This window comes from Aulostomus chinensis, chromosome 2, assembly GCF_037954235.1.
Source record: "Aulostomus chinensis isolate RoL2024-O1b breed Wild chromosome 2, RoL_Achi_v1.0, whole genome shotgun sequence".
Classification (NCBI taxonomy): domain Eukaryota; kingdom Metazoa; phylum Chordata; class Actinopteri; order Syngnathiformes; family Aulostomidae; genus Aulostomus; species Aulostomus chinensis.
Window position 1 is genome coordinate 33,046,427 of NC_141321.1, and position 17,948 is coordinate 33,064,374.

Below are 17,948 nucleotides of genomic sequence, written 5' to 3' on the forward strand. Positions count from 1 at the left end.
CGCCACAAACCCAAAAGTTGCTGTTTTCTGTTATGACTTTGACCTTCATTTTCCGTACAAGTCATACAAGTTCTGCTTCTGCCTCATCCGACTGATCATGTTCTCATCCTGAGATGCTTCAGACATCAGTTTTCTGTAATACTGTTATCAAAACCTTCCATTATCAGCCACTTCAGATGCTATCAGCCTCTTAAATGGTGGTTATCAGCTGTCATCAGGAGCACTGGTTTCTAACCTTTATTGAAACAGCGAAGTTCACGGAGTGCAAACTCTCCTTGGCAACGAAAGCCCTGACAGCAGCGCATGTAAGTGCACTACAGTCACATGAACGTTACAGTATGGAACAGCAGATTAAGTAACAGTGAAACAGGCCCAGCATCAAAGGCAGCTCACGCATGTTGCTCTAAATCAGTCAAAATCAATTTCAGTTGATTAAAAGAGGATTAGCTCCTCTGATTTTACATGCTTTTGCAGCTTGTAAAAGCTTGTAAAAGCTTGTAAAAGCTTGTAAATACACTGTAAAAGCTTTTCTGGAGCATACAAAGCCACTTCTCCAGTCTCAGTAGAAACAGGATGCCAACACAAGTACTTGGACCTTCTTTTTTTTTTCTTCTTTTTTCTATATTAAGTGTCATCGCAGGCTGTTACTAAGAGATCTGTAAATGTAGACCAACACAAAGGTAGCTGTAAATGAAGAAGCATCAAAATGAGCTATATTTTTTATTCAAGAGACATATTTACCATCTAATAATCACGTCCAGAGCCAAGGGAGAAACCAGATGATGTATCTGTAGGTGGCGGTCGACACAACACCAGACCTTCAACTTTTCCTACTGGAAATCGCACCTTTCCAACAGTGTCCACCAACTGTCAATCGTCTTTCCTTCCCATCACCTAACCTCCTTGTAACCATAACAACCAAAGTCAGCTGACCTTGTTCACCGAAAGGAAGTAGTAACTCCAACTCTGACCGAGTTGTGCCTAAATCTCATCAGACCTTCATCTGGGGGTAAACTATTTTTCACGCCAGTCACACCTCCACGTGGCTTCACCCGATGGACTTGAATGGGAATGTTTCCGCTTACTAGTGTTGTCATGATTCTGGAAGATGTAAGTCTTTGACAGGATATTTCAAAACGATCAAGTGTACGAGTATAATAACAGTACAACATGAGGAGGAACAGTACACAACGGTACAGTCAAATGATACTGAAGTGCAGTGGCAGAAATATCACTTTTTAAGGTGTGTTCACAACAAACGCGACGAAAATGTTTCATGCGTGAAGATTTCATGTAAAGTCTATGTAGAGAGGCTAACAGACACAAATTCACCTGCAGATTCGCCGGGCAGTGCAAATGACGCGACTAACGCAACACGAATGGCGTGAATTTCACGTATTCGCGATCAACTTGCGCAACAAATTTGTGTGATGTTGTGTCGAGAGAGCCTATCGGCGTTGAGATTCCCCTGGCGGTCAACGGTCCTGATGCCTGCAGTTGGTGTCCATCCGTGATATCCTGGCATCGATCCTCTCCACCAGGCCATCTAACTGGGCCCTCGTCAGCCTGAGGTCCTGCTGGAGACAGCCGTCGTCCAGGCGCAGTTCCTGGAGAAGGCGGTGAAATCCACCCGGCTGTGTGCGCCGCCGGGTTGTGCCATGGATCCTGATACAGCGGCGTTTGGTTTTCCGCCGTATCTGGGACTTGGCCAGCAACGGCGGTAACGTCAGCCATGGTTGACGATGGAAAGAAATGGTGGAAACAAATTCTCACGGAGGAAAAAGTTTGCGTGAATGACGCAAATAAAAACAAATGATCCAGGGGTCAAAGTGCCACAAACGAAGCGGCGTGAAAATGATCGTCACGTTTGGTGTGAACACACCTTGATGAGGCTCTGTTTTTCTTTTTAAGGCACTTTCATGATATGTAGTCCAGGTCAATGATTTGACAATGGAACGCTGGTGCAACAGCAATATTGTTGATCGTATGAATAATTTTTGTGCTATCATTTTCATTATTCCATTGTGATACCATTTACCTTTTTCATATTCCAGATTATATTTGAACACACCATTCTTAATCTGATTAAATAAAGTATAAAGTACCTTTGTAACCAAACACAATTATTGCCCAGCTCAACACTACAACTCATACACATGGTGTGGATATTTACACATTACATCCTTCCTGCCTTGTCATGATGACACGCTATGTCAATAAAACACTTGAAATTTGCTGGAACCATTCAGCCTTCCATTATACTCTCAATTTTTGAGATAATGTCTCCGAATGTAATTCTCTTTGGGAGGAAAAAGAGAGTGAGGCTGCATTCAAGCTCCTTGAAGGCCCAGTCCACCTGTCAATAAGGCCAGCCTGCACAGCAACCAGTGCAGCTTCACTTAACACGCATGAAATCCATTTATTCATTACTATCACTTCAACAAATTTCATGCAAAACTGTTTGAGAAAGAACTCAAAGTGCTTGAATTCCTGTCAAGTGCATCCTTTGAGATACTTTCACGAATCTGTAATGCAAATCTTTCCAAATTTCCTTTAAAATTAAGTCCAACATGAGTGTGAATGTTCAGCGCAGTTCTGTTTGGCAGTGAGACACAGAGGCGGCTGTGGGGGCAGGGGTTGCTGTGTGGAATCAAGAAGAAGGTGCTGGCTCGACAGCACTGACGGAACTGTAGGTGTGCAAGTTCGAAGAGCTCGCCCCGGCTCCAGAGAGCAGGCGGGAGGCTGAGGAGGCTCGGCACAAAGGCCAGCTGTGTGGGCAGATGAGGGCGCCAACCATCACTCAGCTAATTCCACTTTTTAGAAATGTCTTTCTCCATTTTCTGTGGAATCTAGTGATTCTCTTCTCATCCCTGCAACTGTTTGTGTCATGTAGTCCAAAGAGGCTCTGATTGGAGATACTGAAGACAGATCAGTTCAACAGAACAGGTTTTAGCCGCAGGCCAGAGTGATTATGAAAACGAGACCAGATGCATCGGTGCCTGCAGCAGTCAGTCGCTGCGCTTTCTCACTTCCTGACAACACCAGGAAGTCGGGGGAAATCGCTACAGTTTCCAGACAAGTTTATTTAGCTTCAACAGACCAATGTTTGCATTTATAGACTTCAAAAAGCTTTGCAGAAGCAAAGCAACCTATCAGGCCCTGGAAGCATTCTGACTGCAGCATTCACAACTGCAACGACCCAGATGGCAAATATGAACCGATGAAGTCAAATACGGCGGCTCCATTTCCACAGTTGACTCGCATGTTCAGCGCTAATTTTCAGAGTCTGACTGAGCATGTGTGCTTATCCGCTGCGTCCGAGATGGAACACAATCACCTTCACTGCTTATAGCAATGAAACAGCCTACGAGGACCGAAGCCACGAACACACCAAATGAGACTGAGTGGACATTCAACATACAAACTCCACATAAAGACGTGACTGGGCAGCATAGCTAAAGCCTTTCACGTGAAGCAATTGCCCACGTCCACAGCGTGAGTTGTAGATAGAAGCCATTAAGGGCGAATTACGCTATCACCCAACAGTCCCGTGACCTCACTGACATCCTGTTGTATCAGGTCAAGTCAGAATACGGAGGGCAAGTCCAGCGTTCAACACTCAGATCTGGTTCTAACAACTAAAATCGAGCTGGTGTTGAATTTCGGGATGATGCGATTGCTTGAGGCAGTTGTTTGGAGGTGCTGGGTGTGCTAGCATGCTAATGCTAACAGGTACAAGGGTGAATGAACAAAAACAACTTGCTCAACTGAAAGTAGGTCCTCAACACCTCTCTCCTTTTTTTGCTCGTAGACCGCTGTAGGCGACCTCTTCTTCTACTCTGCTACAGCCATGGGAAACATGAATTGCCTATACACCGCAAAATATGACGAAAATACACATTGAAACTCTAGTTTATTCACTCCCACTTCATGAAACACCCCGAATTCACGTTTCCTTTTACGTACCATTTTCAAAGTTTTCCTTAAAATTCACTCGATAAATGGAAACTCAGAGAGACATAACGACTTCTGGTGTCACTCAGTTAATACACCCCAGTGTTTGACGGAAAAGGTTGTGTTTCACTAACCTCTGCTGCACTGCTCATGCTGTCCTGGCCCTCGCTGGCTCGCACCAGGAGCAAGTAGCGATGCTGGTCGGTCTCATAGTCAATAGGACGGGTCAGGCTGATCTCACCAGCCTTGGCAGAGATGGAGAAGAGACTGCTGGGATTGATGAGCAGGCTGTAGTTGATCAGCTTCTTCTGGAAAGACACAGCAGGTGTGACCAGGAACCTGGAGAGAAGAAAAGAAAATGGAAAACAGCGGTTGAATGTGAGAGCAGGACGAGGGCACGATACAACATATCTGGATAGAAAAACTGATTTCCTACAAACATTCAAAGAGTTTATGAGTTAAATTCTGCATGGAAGATACTCCAATTCCACCTTAGACACCCAACATCTCATAACCTGCAGTGTTCTAGCGATCGCCAGATATTTCTTTTTCCCCTCACCCGCCTCTCAGGGCTTCCGCAGACATCTTAAAATAACATCAGGTAGGAAAAAAGATGCAGATAAGAAAAAAGAAGAGCCAAGCATTTAAGAGCAAAGTCATATGGAGACAGCAATACAGAATCAAGTACATTCCTGTACAAGTGCGAGCTCCCCAAGGGGGAGGGGGGTTGATGTGGCAGCATACGGCCATAACATTCTGATATGAGTTGTTGCTTGTTATTTACTAGATGTGCTATCTGGCACTTACACAATTTCCCTGATGAAATCAGCGTAAACAACAGACTGGAAAATCCACTTTACTGGTTTGCCAAATGTGCCAGTCAAAGTTAAAGAGCTGGAGGAAGATAATGAGACCGAACCAAGGACACTAGTCATCATTTTTACCCCGTCTGTCAGACCTCAGGCTCTTTGAGTGTGTGTGTGTGTGTGTGTGTTAATGTACACAGGCCTGTATATCTGTGGAAGCGGCATGTCTGAACACACATCACACATCTGAAGACTGATTTATTGGGGTGTACAGGCGTGCAGAGATGATTATATCCATCACGGACTCACTGCATTCCCAGTTCTTCTCATCCAAAGCACTGTGTGTATGTGAATCAATACTTATATAGATATCAATACTTGTGCTGCATATAATACATGTCCAAGGTGAAACACGTCATGCCTATAAAACAAAGAGATCTATCAGCGCACAAGTGAAACATGGAGACTCTCGCTATGCCAGAGTAAAATGAAATACCTTTTCATCTCCGCATCACTCCTTTGAGACTCAGGAATGCAGGAACGGCAAGCCACATACATGCAGCTTGCCGTGGGCCACCATTAATGGCACCCCTACCTTCCTAGAAGTTCATCCAGAGGGGCTGCAGCTCATTTGTTATTAGCTCAAATTCCAGTGTTTGTGGATTACCGAGCATCCTGCTGGGATAAAGATGACGTGCACTGAACCAGAAGAGGCCTTCTAGAGCTTGTAAATGGGCATTTTTGGACAGCAGGACATAATCCAGAAGCTAGGAGACGAAAGACCTCAATCAAGCCCAATGTTAAGAAAAGGAAACTTTGATTTTGAAAGGAATTTGATGTTGAACAAATTCCCAAAAAGTAATGGGTTCTTCTTTGCTCCACGCCATACTCCTCCAGATTGAAACTTTTCCTCTGGCAGGAAAACAGCACCGATCATATAACCTTCCTGGTAGAAGTGGATCCACCCCTTTATTCTGATAAACCCAAATGGGCTCGTCCTTGGTCAGACTTCATCCTCCCACCAAGTTTCTGTAAATCAGTTCAATAACTTTTGCCAAGATTCTGCTTAGAGAGAGAGAAATGGCACCAGACGCATGACCTCCTTGGCAGACATAATTAGATGTTTAAAACATTTTCTCTCTCTCTCTCTCCTTTTTTTTTTTTTTAAGGAAAATGGTCTTTCTTCGAATGTGATGAAGGGATGTGAAAATTACAGCCTTCAGTGATAAAACTCTCAATACAGCGGAGACTGAGGAACCCTGAGGCAGGGAGAGCAAATTCCAGACCACTACTGAACTGCAGAAGCAAGAAAACATGCCACTAAAACTCAAAAAATCCAGCTTGTCATATTTTTCACTTCTGTGAAATTTGCTCAGCGTATGAACTCACGGTTGCCCTTCAGGGGTGTTCTCTGGGATGGCGATGGTGAAGGAAGCGTTGGTGAACTGTGGTGGGCGGGCGCCGGCCACCACAGAGACGACGGCGGGGACGCTGCGGCTGCCCAGACGATCGGCAGCCACCACAGTCAGCAGGTACTCCCGGTCACGCTGCAGAGGAAGACCTGTGGTTCGTACCTGGCCGTTCTTCCTATCCACCTCAAAACGACCATCGCCACCTGGAGAGAGAAAAAAAAAAAGATTTGCTGAGTTGGACGGTATAACAGTTATATTAAATAATCTTTCCTTAAAAAAAAAAACAACTAAAAACTAAGATTGATATAAACTGAAATAACAGGTGTATTTCCTAAAAACTCCCAAAAAATATGCCTCCAAGAAGCAAGATTCAATTGTGGGACAAGCAAAAAACCCATTTTACAAAGTCATTTTGAATGTTGCCTTTGAGAGATGTCAGAAATACAAACAGAGAGCAAACGTATAAAGTGATCAATAACGCCTGCCAGTCCTACGGTGGGAGACGCTGAGAGCAGAGACAGTTCAGGGATTTCAATGTTCCTCCTCGTGCATGACATTCAACACTATAGACGCCGCAGTCAAAGGGCTTTTGACTTGTTGTGAATCAGCCTTAACGGGAAGCCTCCGATCACACAATAACCTCATGGTTGTCTCACCAAAGCACCATCGCGGGTGCTTTTAAAGAATTTGACATCAATGGAGAAGATTGAGCAGATTATTCTACAGTAACATTTTCAAATAACGTCTTATTGTCAATTCAATTTTCATTATTTTTACAGGGGAAAATTGGAAGACTGTATCTTTAAGGTCGAGCTTTAACGGATTCCAAAATGACTTGAAGAAATAATTGCATGGCAGTCAATAGGAAAAGCAATTATTCTGTGGAATGGAGAAATGAATTATGCTACAGTGAAAAAGAACTGTGTGTGCGTGAAATATGCATCGGCTCAGAGGAGAGTAAAATTTAAAGAAAGAGAGATTTAACTCTACATCACGAAAAACAGCCTCATAAAACATTGACCGATGTACGTATTTTCCCTCCAAATACACTAATTGTTTTGTGACTCTTTTTTTTTTTTTTTCTAATCTTAACTCCACTCAGAATTACACGCAATTAATAATTAGTTTAGCAGATGTACAGTCGCATGAACGAATCGGCATCATAATATTGGCTGAGATGAGAGCTTTGTGTGCCTCATGCTGGCATTTGATTTTCAAACCAATCAAGGATCTTTACAAGGCAGCAATGAAGAGACACGACCCTGACGGTTGAGAAGTAAGATTACAAAAAAGAAAATTCCCATTCGCTTCATATTAACTGTTAAAAGCTTTAAACACTGTTGTGACCTACCATCCGACAGGAAGTACTCCACTTCCCCGTTGATGCCGTCATCCCCGTCCTGAGCGATAAGCTTGTAGACCAGGGAGCCTGCGGGGGCGTCAGGTGAAACCACAGCAAGGTAGGGAGCAGGAACCATGCTCCACTCTGGAACATTGTCGTTGACGTCAGTCACAGTCAATTCCACTCTGACCAGGTACCAGTCTTGACCTGAGGAAGAAGGAAAGGAAGAGGAGTGGCGGTTTATCAAGGGGACGAGCAGAACAAATTAAGGCAGATGCAGTAATACAGCTAGCGATCGTTAGCAGTCTTGGGTAGACACAGGTGGGACACAAGCAGCCAAAGTCATCAGCATTTCCAGGGAAAATATCGAGACACAAACATCTACTACTAAACAACTACGAGTACCCATGGTGGAGTAGTATTTTTGTTGCAACAATTTTCTCAAGAAAAGATTTTATGTGGCTGCAATTATTACACACTGTAAACACTATGATACTAGCATCAAATGGCTCTTTCCGGCATGTTTATGTACACTGTATCCTCCCCTTTCAAATTAAACCTCAAAAATAAATCAGTAAATAGTGGATATCTAGTGAGACTGTAATATCTGATGTAGCCTTCAAATCGAAGTCATGAAGCCGCTGGGTTTTGTTGTGAGGCAACAGCAACCTGGAAGGATCGATTTTTCTCCTGACATGACTTATAATATATCAGTTCGCCAAGAAGCACAAACAGCTAACGCTATTTTAGCCAACTTGGCTAACGTTACCTGGCTCCTGGAATCTAGAAGTCACTGAGGTTAATGAGCTGGTAACCCAAATGAAAAGATGAACTAACTAAAACTTAAAAAGAGGAAAGCGTTGACAGTCAAGCACAATGCCAAGTCTAACCTATTTAACCTCTAGAAAGGATTTTCATTTCCGATATGGCATTACTGTGGGTGGCTGTGGTTCAGGAGGCAGAAAGGATAAATGCACTCCATTTATTCAACTCAAGATTATTAGAGAAAAACTTAGATTATGGATTCAAGTTTCCACCCAGGACACAGAGAAGCTCAGACCTCCTGTGGGTGCTCCAACTAGAGCTGCTGCTGCTGCTGCTCCTTCATGAGGAGTCGGCTGAGCTGGTGTTGGTCTTTGATTAAGATGCGCCCCGGGGGCCCCCATTGGAGGTGTTGTGGGCACATCCGACTAGCAGGAGGCCCTGCAGTAGAGCCAAAACACACTGTGGGGATTATACACCTCATCTGTCCTGGGAATGCCTCGGAGTCTCCCAGGAGGAGCTCCTGTGTGCTACCGGAGAGTGGGAAGTCAGAGCTGCTTTATTGGATAAGCAGCTTCAAATGAGTGGATGATTATGGATCATTGTAAAGTCAAATCACAAAGTATTGATGAGAAAACATGGTGATTACAGCATCATCAACATGTCCAGGGAAGTGAATTTAATTTAGAAGAAGACAGATTATTTGAGATGTTGTATTTATACTCTTGACTGCCAGCGGCAAATTCACCAGTGGTTGTGGCTCGTGAAAGAGGTGAAATTAAAGGATGAATCACTTAATTTGTAGAAAATAAGTCCTACAAAGGGCTGGAAGATTTCTGCATTTGCATGGCACAAATGGACGTAAAGCAATAAAAAAAAAAAAGAGGAAACACTGCATTTTGGTATGAATGCCTCGGTGACCTCTGACCGCCAAAACCTTTGAGTTCATCCTCAAATCCCAGTGGAAATCTGTACCAGATTTTGAGAAATTCCCTCAAGGAGCTCCTGAGATATCAGATCATAAGAATGGGGATTACGGGAGGACCGTCCAAAAACGCAACGCCTCCAGGCCACAACTGTCTCTGCTCGGATAAACCGAAAACTAAAAATGCAGTTATTTTCAATGTTTATTGGATTATCCTAAACCTAAAATGTGATGGGCTCTTTCATGGCTCAAGATTTATAAAAAAAAAAAAAAATCCTACATTTGTTTTTTTTAGTCTTCCTGCTGGTGGAGATAATAAATGAATAGACATGGTAACAAGTAGCAATTTGAAAATCATCCTGTGCTTTCATTCTCTATTGATCCTCAGCCACCAACCTGTGCTCTGCTGGCCTTGGTTCTTTGACTTAATGCGTCATGTGTACTCCAGACAACAGAAATTGGATGCCGAAGAAACTGAGGAGGACGCCATCTATGCATACCAACTAGTAATTATAATCAGTGCAGCTCCCATGGTAAACTGCAATCATCTTCACACTGGTAACACACACACACACTGCTGGTCACAGCGGGGGAATAGAAGGAGTAATTTCAGAGCTGAAACAAGAGGATTGCTCTCAGTTGCGGTACCTGTTGAACAGAACGGCGCCGCTTTTGCCATTAAAAGGTTTTATTTGTAAAACATGATCACTTTCTGAACATGCAGTCAGAATAATGGAATTCCACCATCACATTTCATATTCTCAGCTTGTAATGCAAACACAAATTGTAGGATAAGAAAATGCCGTTGCCTGTATTATACATGATGAAAGGTAGATGGAAAGTAGTGGGAGGTATTGTCACAGTGACAGCCTGCAATCAAGTAATGGACAAACTGAGAAAAATAAGGTTTGAGTGTCACATGAATAGGATTAGGAATGAAATGCAGAGGCTGAAAAAGGACCCCGCGGTTGTTATAGATACAGCCGTATAACAAAAAGTGTAAGAATTGGACAGAAGGAAGAGAGAGAAGAAAGCAAAGCACGAACAAGCAATTGCATAAATCAATGGCATTAGAGGAGAGAGGGAGCAAAGCAATGAGGAAGAAAACATAAGCGGACATCAAACGAAGACAGAAGCGTGGAATTAACCAGGCAAGTCTTCTAAAATATAAAGCACTGTACTTGACTCAGGGGGTTCAACCGATGTATTTGCTGATGATCCCCTCCCTCCCTCCCTCAGCTCGTAACAGATTCAGAATTAATTGGCAAAAGGACAATGCAGCTTTGGGGGGAAAGGGATGGCATTAGCGAGATAATAAATCACTGGGCTAATATACAGAGAACTATTCAGAATGAATCCTACAGACACACACACACACACACACACACACACACACACACACACACACAGCCCAAGTCGACACTCTCCTGCTAATAATGATCATCAGTGGATTAGCAGCTAATGAAGGACCACCGGGAGATCCAGCACGGTGCCACTGCCATCCCTCACGCAAATGGATCTAATGATATGTTACAATCCCCAGAAACCATGAGACCCTCAATTACAAACAGAAGGCTTTTGCTTGACTACCCACCAACACATCGGTCCACCGTCCAAGCATCGCTGTCTTCTCTCACAGCCATCATGAAACGGCATTCGTTTTGGCTGATTTTTCTTATTCCTTCAAACTGCAACCAGTGTTTGATAAAAGTCCTGCAAAACTGCAGAAACTTCCGTCCTGCTGAGTATTTTTTTTTTTTTTTTTACTTCTCGCCACATTATCTCATTGCACTTCATTGAATCACCTTAGCCTCATCTCACTGGTATAGAGAGGCTTGTTTTGACTGATTTCTTCTTCTTTTTTTTTTTAATGTGGAGGAAGTTTTGTCTCTAACAAGTAAGATTTATTAGCCGATGGAAGACAACAAGAGATTAAATTGTCTTAAAAACAAGCCTCTTTATCTTACTCGATGCTACTGAAAAATTAGACAAATAAACTAGGCAAAATTTGACTTCTGGCAGTGACCTGCAGTGGTTTCCAAATTGTTACCAGGCTGTATTTTACAAGGCCAGGCAATGTACAATACAAACACCTTTAATTAGTTATTCATGCCATGTGTTGTTCAAAAGCTAAGGGTCTGGGGAACAAATCTATGGAATTTCACAATACAACCAACACAGCTGCTACGACAGGAACATTTATTAGATCTAATATCAATTATGCTAATGACGCTAGTCAACAAAAAGCTAAGCAATTAATTCAGCAGTTTTCTTTCGCTGTCAAAGGCCCAGATAATCCAGCACAGATCAAAACATTTGGGATGAAAATGGAAATCAAGTTTAAATCCAACATTAATCTGATGTCAATCTCCAGCGTTGGATTTCAAACCTATTAAATATATTTTGTATTTTGTCAAACCGATGCTGGAAGGAAACACTGCGGCGACAGAGACGTGCTCACCTGACATCGCACCTAAACAGCAGCATCTAACTGCATCAGTCCTGCCAGCTGTAAGACCGAACCACGCCAGTAAAGTTGCAGCCAGATAGCGGAACAAAGAGGTGGAACCTATTAGCGAGCTCGGTAAAGCTGAAAGGAGTTTATAGTTAAGTGATTATGAGGTGCAGATTTCTATTCATAAATTGACTTTTATGGAGATTCATGTCTATTTCAGTTGAATGTGCAGAAGTCAAACTCATTTGTTTACCTGCCTGATTTACTTCCTTTGGCAATGATAATTGTGAAATAACCTTCAGCGTCTCTGATTTGAACTCAGCAGGGTAGACTTCATAACTGTGCGCGCTGAACATGTTTCCTACCACTTGAGTTAACCTCTGATTTAGCCCTCAAGTCTTGAGAGAAGAAAACAACTCCAATCGCTGGATGCTGAGTTTGATTATTATTTTTTTTTCCCCCACCCTGCCAAAAATTCCAGCTTCCCTCTCAGCGAAATAAACTCCTACCTCACTGCCTCTGGGCTACTTTTGGCATTTTTGAAACATCAAGTTTTTTTGGAAAGCAGAAGTGGCTACAAAATAAAACTAAGATATGATAGTAAACAGATATTGGATATTTGAATATATCGAAGCGAAGTAAAATCTGGTCAACTGGACGTAAGTTTATCTTGAAGACGTTTCACCTCTCATCCGAGAGGCTTCTTCAGTTCTAGTGAAGAGTGTGGAAGCTCCAGCTTATAAACCTATGTGGGAGTGGTCAGTGCTATTGTGGTGGAAACGACCCTCCCGAGACTCACCTGGCCTCACCAAACGACAGTCGTTGTGCGGTGTCAGGGAGTTTCAGGGGTGGTCGTTAGGGAGTTTCACCGACCACTCAGATGCTATGTCGCAGTCCACCTCCTCTGTTCATCTCCTCTTCTCCTCTTTGAACAGAGGAGGTGGACTGCGACATTTCCTTTCACCTATCTACAACCAAGTCCTTTCAAAGCTTCCCCAAAGAGCTCAGCTGAAAGACCCATGTGGAACGGCTGATGCCAGCACAGGCCATTAGCATCTGAGTGGTCGGTGAAACTCCCTAACGACCACCCCTGAAACTCCCTGACACCGCACAACGACTGTCGTTTGGGGAGGCCAGGTGAGTCTCGGGAGGGTCGTTTCCACCACAATAGCACTGACCACTCCCACATAGGTTTATAAGCTGGAGCTTCCACACTCTTCACTAGAACTGAAGAAGCCTCTCTGATGAGAGGTGAAACGTCTTCAAGATAAACTTACGTCCAGTTGACCAGATTTTACTTCGCTTCGATCTACGATGACCTGGATGAATGAGAACCTACACAGACATCGATATTTGAATATCTTTAGTAAAAACACCACAGATATCTTTTAGCGCGAATGTTTGCCACACAAGTGCAACGCCTGTGGTTTGAGGGGCTGGGTTGTAGCTTGTGTGACATTACGAAACCACAGATGTAGACCCAATCCCAAACCGCTTTGTATCCATTTTGCCCTTCACCACGTTTGTCACGCCACGTCAAGTCACACTGACAACCACTGGAGGGCACTCCGTATCAAGGGGGCGGGTTTGAAAGCCCTCCTTTCTGCTTCCCCCTGGAAACAGGAAGAAGTCATCATCCTTGATCAAGCAGGTTTGGCTGCATTTCTCTTTCTTGTTCCTTCGCCCCTGCAACAGCCTCAAAACAACAGCACAGTCTCTGTAATCAAACAAAGCTGTTGGAGAACGCATCGAGTGACTGAGTCCTTTTTTTCCCCCTCGTTTTACCGTCACCACATCGCGCATCACTCCCCCTCAGCGTCACTTGGTTCGGGACAGCACTTTGTGGTGAACCCGCCGCAAGAACTCGCCAACGGAGGGGGACTGGGTAGAAGGAGTTGATAGGCGTGGGTTTGCGATTGGGCCGGTCTGTGACTTTGATCTCATTAATTCAGTCAGAGCAGCGACCAAATTCTGTCCGTCATCTTTGGTCTCTGACTGCTTTGATCACGATGTACCGACACCATGCGTTTCAGCGGTTGTCCTCTCAGAGCTTTTGAAGCTGCTGTCTTAAGAGTCGTTTCTGTCTTTTTAAAAAAGCTATCCAGAATCATCGTGTCGGTCTGCAGTATCACCCCGACCATCATCTCAGACATCCTGGCAGACGAAATGTCAAGATTCTGATTGACAGCCCGGACGATAACAGTCAGAATGACTTAGATCAATGTCCAAGCTTAGTCAAAGGGTTGTGTAACTTTATGCAACTCATGGCCAATCAAACAAAAGGCACTGCACCAGATAAAGGAGCGAGTCATGAGGATCAACCCCTCTAAATCTGAGGCCATGGTTCTGAGCAGGAGTAGGGAATGAGCTCGCACCACAAGTAAGGGGGTGCAAGTACCTGGGGGTCCAGTTCTTGAGGGAGGGGACAATGGAGCGTGAGATGGGCTGGAGATTCACTTATCCCAAACTACTGACAAACAGAGAGCTGAGCCATAAGGCAAAGGTCTCGATGTGCTGGTCGTTCTTCGTTTGTGAAATGTGGATCCTAAACGAACGATCAAGACCATGAAAAGAAATGACAGAAGAGGGTTTCTTCTGGAGGGTGGCTGGCGTCTCCTTTAGGGATAAAGGGAGAGGTTCAACCATCTGTGAGGGACTCAGAATAGAGCCGCTGCTTCTTTGTGTCAAAAGGAGCCACTAGAGATGGTTGGGTCAACTGGTCCGGATGCCACCTGGGTGCCTCCCAAGGAAGGTCTTCCAGGCACGTCCAGTTGGGAGGAGGCCGAGGGGGGGACAGAAGACCTGGTGGAGGGACTATACCTCCACGCTGGCCAGAGACAAGGAATTTTGGAGTTCCCTGCAGGAGCTGCTACCCCCCCAATCTTAAGTCATCTCTAAAGCTAAACGTGCTATGCCAGACTCAAAGCTCTGAAGAGGACATTTGTGTGCAGAGGGACGGTGGCACTGGGGAGAGAGACAGGACGTTTTGCGGTTTTAATGAGGAAGACAATGTCGCTTGATTCAATATCTCGTTTGAAAACATATCAGTATATCTTAGAAAGTTGAGGTACCACCTAGTGATGTTACCACACCTCAGTAGTCCCAAACAGCAGCTGAGAAGTATTCTCATACTGTACCTTCCTCCAGCGAATTAAACCACTCGTGTCTGTGAATGTCCAAGACTTCAAGTTTTCGGGGAATATTCACCAGTTGCAACATTCTAATTAGTCTGACTGACCATCGAGATGAGGCACACGAAGTGGTCTGCACCGATTTAGCTCTTGAACATACGACGTGAAGCACAGAGGATTTTCCAGCGGCATGAATCTCTTTGATACAAAATAAAACAACATCTTAAAGTAACACCAAACTGGCAGCACGAGGGATCTTAGAACTCCACCGACATCAGTGTGGACGGCCCAGATGAGCAGCAGCTGTTTCGCCGTAGGCTGGATCCAGTGGGGTAGAAGTAATGTTTTTTTGTTTTTTGTTTTTTTTATTTTGTAGTACATATATAGGCCTAGTTTGCTTCTTATGATTTCTTTAATGTCATGGCTCTCAGAGTGTTTTTGAACACTCCAACTGCGATGTAGCTGCCATTTGCTAGTATGCATACTAATGCAGTACAACCCAACACTACTGCAGTCCCTTCATGAGGATTTGTGTGACCTGTTTAAAGTGTATTTATTTTAAGAGTCATTATGGTGGCCGCAGCTTGTGGTGCTGTTGTTCCACCTTTGACCATCCTTTTAAATCCAAATGAGCATTTAAAAAAAATAATAATTGAATACTTGAAACAAAGTTAAATGTAGCAGAGTAACAGATCTGTCCAAATGTAGACGCTCATCCGAAAGCAGTTGTAAAACATTGCTTGTTTGAGAATCTGACGCCTCCACTGCATTTGATCAGTTTATTTTGTTCTGATTGCTGTTGATTGAGTCTGATTTTGTTATGATGTACATGAAAGATTGTATCTTTTCTAAGTTATAACAAAGGAAATGCATCTTTAATCGATCCTGGGTTCGTCATGACAGAAAGGCCGGCTTGATCAAACCCCAAAAGCCACAAGCCACACCTCCGGCTGCTGAAGCTCATGAGGAAAGTTCCATGCATCTTTGTGCAGATTTTCTTGACGAGCAGACTTGTTTGAGTTTCCCCTCAACACGTGAAGCTGCGTGTTTCTTTCATAATTGCATCCTGACTGGATGTCACCGGTGTTCTGGCTGATCCAGAATGCTCACGTGTTCCATCAACCATATCAGAGCTGGTCTTTTGGCTTTCAGCGGTGCAGTTGTCCATCATCTGGGCCACACTTGAGAAGCACTGGTTTACCGACCAGGAACAGCTTTGGGTCCGTGATGTAAAGCGTCTGTCATGTATGTTGCTTCTGCTCGGGTTAGCACTGACACCTTCATCAATAAGATACTCAGAAAGTTGTTGTTTTTTTGTCTGCAGCCACCTGAACTCCCCTCTTTTATCTTCAAATTCCCTCCAAGCGACATCTACATTCAAGGCACACTCATATTTGCCCCAGTTGTCTCGTACCCTGCTGAAGCATGACTGCCCCACCCGTCCCCTGCTCTCACTCTGCTGCAGACCTGACCGTGCTTATGTCATCACTGAGTGGTTAGAGCCTCGTATTTGACTGGGAATCCCGTGGGTCTTATTTTGTATTTCATCACAGGAGCCGGATGGAAGTGGAAATCCACTCCTGTGTCAGTTTCCACTGTCACTCTGTGCCAAGAGGTGGCAAGTTTGCACTCTAAACTGTAGATTTGCTGCTTGATTTAACACAGAGGGAGCAAGTCTTTCACTGTTGCTGGTTATTCTGTTATATTTAAGTCATCCGCCTCATCTGCCAGCGTTGGCTTGTTTGCTGCATGTACGGCGGAAATAAACCCCACCGCTTTCCTTCATGCATGTTTACATCAGTGTGCTCCCCAGTCGCTAAATATGGAAATGAAGAGAGCAAAAACTACAAGAAGTATCAGACATGGAAGCAGCCATTCTGACCTACAATCAGGGTGAGCTCCCTGCAAACGACTAAATAATGATCTCCACCACCATCACATATCAGAGGTGCACTACATTCACTAGATACACTACTTACAACTTTGCTCCGCCTGTGTAAATGTCGTATTCTCCCTGCAGTACCTCATCTACCTCAGCTGACACCTGGCATATTGTTGTTCCTGTTTCAAATAGAATCTGTGGAGGAGAACGATGCTGTGTTTACTGTCTGTGGCAGATTCTGCGCTTAAGGTCAAGCTGCTGGGATCATCTGCTGCTGCCAACTGTCAACGCGACCTCATCCTCAAATAATGATGCTCATAGCTCGTGAAGTAGCAACACTTTCTCACCCACACACACACACACACACCTGGCACCCTTTGGCATCTGGGAGAGATGCAGCAGACTTTCAACTAACTCAAGTGTGAACCCACACACTCAATATGTGACACAGTCACTCACTCCACTGTTGAGAAGGACCATGTAGGGCAGGAGGGTGGGAGAAGTGGGCGGACCACACAAAAGCAACTGTCTGATTGGCGAGAAAAAAACCTGATAACACGTGGTTGGAGGAAACAGAGACACCGTCGCCGTCCTCCGTGCTGCTTTTACTGCTGCTCACAGAGACTGCATACAAGTTCAAGATACTGCACTCTGCTGTCACACCTTCATCAGGGTGTTGAATGCATCCACAATGGTCATTTGACAAATGAGCAAGTTAGAAATACTGCATTCCAGTTATAAGTGTGTCAAGCACTGTAATTCAAGATACGAGGTACTTTGTCACTTTCACATCCGGTGTACATGGGAACGAAATTTCGTTTCTCCCAGCTCTGTTTTTCTAGCATAAAATATGGAATAAAAATAGAGAAAAGAAAAGAACATATTTTACATAAAAATGCACATAAACACACACATACGTGACGCATGAGATTTAATTTTATACGTAGAATCAGTTCATCCTGGCGTCTCAGAGGACATTTGAGCCAAAACTGAAGAAACTCCCTGAAGGAGCTCCTGAGGTACCGCATGAACAAGAAGGGGCCAGTCGGATGATCGACTGTAGAAACATCATGGCGAAGGGCAGCAGCTCGTCGGCTCACAACGGGGACGAGATCAATCGGCTTCTAACAGCAGGCTTGCCCAGGTCTGAATGCAGGTGTGTGCTTGCAGTGGGGAAAAGGTAAAAGTTCTAACTTTCACATTTGCAATGAGTAAAAGCTCTCAACGTGACCATAAAATGGCTTACAATGCTGTCCAAAGACATCCCCAATTATATTAT

At 44.1% G+C, this 17,948-nt stretch overlaps 1 protein-coding gene across 1 annotated transcript in view; it reads right to left on the reverse strand.

Moving 5' to 3' along the window:
* Positions 1 to 17,948, reverse strand: part of LOC147269765 (neural-cadherin) — a 280,583-nt gene that overhangs the window by 203,627 nt on the left and 59,008 nt on the right. Inside the window, exons 2-4 of the mRNA XM_086190512.1 lie at positions 7,524 to 7,721; positions 6,150 to 6,375; positions 4,089 to 4,293 (exon numbers count right to left, since the gene is read on the reverse strand). Of these exons, the coding sequence (XP_086046638.1) occupies positions 4,089 to 4,293; positions 6,150 to 6,375; positions 7,524 to 7,721 (629 nt within the window). The remainder of the gene's footprint in view (positions 1 to 4,088; positions 4,294 to 6,149; positions 6,376 to 7,523; positions 7,722 to 17,948) is intronic.